Source organism: Grammomys surdaster, unplaced genomic scaffold (assembly GCF_004785775.1).
Source record: "Grammomys surdaster isolate TR1022 unplaced genomic scaffold, NIH_TR_1.0 348, whole genome shotgun sequence".
Lineage (NCBI taxonomy): Eukaryota > Metazoa > Chordata > Mammalia > Rodentia > Muridae > Grammomys > Grammomys surdaster.
Genome location: NW_021604767.1, coordinates 3,580,831 through 3,584,227, shown reverse-complemented (window position 1 = coordinate 3,584,227; position 3,397 = coordinate 3,580,831). Strand labels below are relative to the sequence as shown.

General features: G+C 37.7%; 1 protein-coding gene across 1 annotated transcript; it reads right to left on the bottom strand.

Annotated features, from left to right (window-relative positions):
* Window positions 1–838: 838 nt before the first annotated feature.
* Window positions 839–1,193, bottom strand: LOC114630932 (RING-box protein 1-like). The gene has a single exon (XM_028779253.1). The coding sequence runs from the start codon at window positions 1,176–1,178 to the stop codon at window positions 852–854; it is 327 nt and encodes a 108-aa protein (XP_028635086.1). The 5' UTR covers window positions 1,179–1,193; the 3' UTR covers window positions 839–851.
* Between the last annotated feature and the right edge of the window lie 2,204 nt (window positions 1,194–3,397).

The following is a 3,397-nucleotide window of genomic DNA, read 5'->3' as shown; positions in this document are numbered from 1 at the left end:
GCCAGCAGGTTTAAAGGAAACTTGAGCTCTTGTTAATTCAATTTCAACTTTTTTTTTTTTAATTTATGCCAGCAAATTGAACTCAAGGCCTTACAGCTGAGCTACAGCACCCCCTAGACTCCAAACTACAATTTGTTTTAGAAACAAGGTCTAATTGTTTAGAAACAATTTGTTTTAGATCCTTCTACCTAATTCCCAAGTACCTAGGATCACAAGCATATATACACTCAAACTGTCCATCATCAGTTTTCACGTAGACATTAAGATAACTATGTTGCCAGTCAAGATTACAGAGTATGGTTTTTTGTCAAGTTTTGTTCTAGAGATGCCAGGTCACTCACAATCAGCACTCCCCTGTAGTGTTTAGAACTTACAAAGCCTTTCTGTGTCCACTTATGCCACTCCCTCAGAAGAAAGCCCAGAGCAGACCTGGCTGCTCCATGGCTGGCATGTCTTTCCTCATTCCTGCCTGGTGCTACCTCAGAAGGAAGACAGAGCCTGATGTGTTTCCAGGTGCCAGTGTTCTGCACTTCCAGGCTTTAACAGGTTCTTTGTGACCCTGTGAAGATGAACCCACAGAACAAGTGTGTTCTCCTCAACAACAGTGAACTTTCTGAGGCTGGCTTCCTGGCTCTAAAGAGGCTCCTTCTCAGATCACTCTTTCCACATACACGAAACGGCAATCACCTCCAACTTAAAGGCTTTATTTGACACAAAATACAATATGGCTGCGGGAACACCGAACTCCAAAGACAAAGGAAAGAAAAAGTACCATTGTTCTATCTAATTTATAATTAACAGGAAGTCATTAAACGAGTAACAAATGGGTACGCTTTACGGGAGAGTCTTTCTTAATGCCCATACTTTTGGAATTCCCACTCTCTGTTGTCCAGTGGACACACCTGCCTCGTTTTGAGCCATCGAGAGACACAGTGGAAATGAAAAGCATGGTTACAGACTCCCCATGCAACCGTACACTCTTCGGAAGTAGCTGATGCCTGGTTGGCCTGACATTCGATGCAAAGATCCATAATGTGGTTCCTGCAGATGGCACAGTTATCAACCGCAATATCCCAGGCCCAGAGGGCTACTGCATTCCACTTTTTAACTTCAAAGCACTTCTTGCTTGGGCCAGTGTTGGTGCCGCTGGGGGTATCCACATCCATCGCTGCCGCCATTTTGGAAACACACTCCATATTTTCTCTTTGAAGATGGGAGATTACATGTTTTCTTATGTTTATTATTTTATTCTGTCTCTTTCTAACTCCACCAAAGGTGAAAACATTCAAAAATCTTGTATTTATTATTTTAATTTGTGAAGGTCAGGGCCTTTTCTCCCATTCTGATAATGCTGCTTGTATTTTTTCCAGACCAACCTCATATCTTACCATTCTGTCCTCACATGTATCTCTGGATCTGTGTTTATTAGAAGACAGAACTGAGTGTTCTGGACATTTACTTTATTTGGTTAACAGGATAGCTATGCATTACTACTACATTTTCTGCAATTCATTATCAATGCAGAATATTCTGTATTAAGAGTATGAAAGGAGAAAAATGATGGGAAGGCAAGAGGAGAATGAGTGTGAAATCACAGGAGAGTGTATACATGTAGCAATTTGTCAAAACCTAAGAAACAATAAAATACCTTTCTAGGATGTCTCTGAATGAGTTTAGCGTTTGCTTTTGAGCAGAAAGTAAGGCACATAAGGGATTCTAACCTTCCATGTAAATCTATCTTAGATGCACATTTTACTGTACATCCCTAGACCAAGAAATTAAAAAAAAATTGTATCAATATGTATCCAGTCCCTCTCCTATAAATGCCAAATTAATTTTGAAAAAAAATAACATTTTAGATGTGGAAGCTCTTACCAACCTTGTGAAATCTCAATGACTGTAGATTTATAGAACATGGATTATGGGAAAAATTCTGTGCCATTAAGAAAAATTTCTGAAAAATTATTTTGGGGTGATGACTTAGGGTAATATTTAAAGAGCTGTTTTATACTAAAAAGAATCGATCCACATGAAGACAATCCCACTAGGTCTGGTTGTATACAGTTACAAAACAGGGAATATTTCCCCATCTTTCACTTAAGTAATATGTAGTACATAACTATGCTAGTAGATAATCTTTGGAGATAGCTGTTAATGTATTTTAGATGCTTTATCTTCTGAATTTCAGTGGAAGTCTATCATCTGCTTTTGAATATATACCAAAAAATTATCAAACTGAATTTGCCTGGCTAGTCTGTGGCATAGCCAGGACTAGTGACTCTTGAGACATGGTTGCTTATTGTAGTAGGATAGTGGTCAGGTGAGCTTAGAACCAAATAGCAATTAGTAGTTTCTTGCTTTGTTTACTCAACAGTAACATTAGTGTCATAAATGCAATATGCTTGGGTGACATCTCCATTCTAGCCACCAGTATCACCTACTCCATAGCATGTTCTTCATGGTTATAGCCAAGGGAGTAATGAGAATTTGAGGTATATAGCCTAAGAGAAACTATATTTTCAAATCCTTCAGGTGTGTGACTTACAGGGTGGGTATAATCCTGACTCCATATACTTTAATGATATCCTTGAGCCTTGTAGATCAGTTCACTGTCCATTGTTTCCTATGTGGAGTTTGTTAATATTCTTAATTTGTTAAATATGGATATTTGATATCCCTAATAATTGGCATAAATTGGCCCCTTATCCACAGGTGTCAGGACTGGAAATTTTTGCTAAAAACATCTCTCTAGATCTGAATCCAGGCCAAGGTCTCTCAGACAAGCATTGTTTTTTAGGCTGTGAGGAAAGTGACTCTGTACTGAGTATCCTTCCACAACAAAGTAATCCTTTGCTGTTTTACAAATGTTCCTTATGTGAAAACATTATTAAAAGGGTTTTTCTACTAACCTACATTTCTATTCAATCTCCCTTAGAGAGAGCAATTCTGCCTAGTGACCCATGATTTCCTGGTCAGCCTCTTCCATTTACACTCCCCAAACCAAATGCTATTCAAGTTATATGCACCCATTGACACTTTTCAAGTACAAGGGAAAGTATTCAAATGGCCGGAGTGTTTGACTTTTTCTTAATTGGGTTCCAGTGTTAATTTGAGTTAGATGTAGCTCAGTGATTGAAAATCAAGCTGTATTTTAAACATGTCTTTGCTTAATACTGCAGAATTACATTTTCAATGATGGAGAGAGGTTTATAGAGAAACAGAAGCAAGTCTAATGGTTATTGAGATGTAGTTTCACAGATATTCTTGGAACAGTTCCTCGAAGAATATTACTTTGCACTCAGCTAATTTATTTGCTTAATGGGAAGTTAAAAGAAAATTAAAATCAAGAAAATAAAAATATGGCACTGCTTTGGATAAAACATTAATAAAATCAAGT

Excerpts from the sequence above, each read along its gene's own strand:
- LOC114630932 (XM_028779253.1), bottom strand. The coding sequence starts at position 1,178 with ATGGCGGCAGCGATGGATGTGGATACCCCCAGCGGCACCAACACTGGC.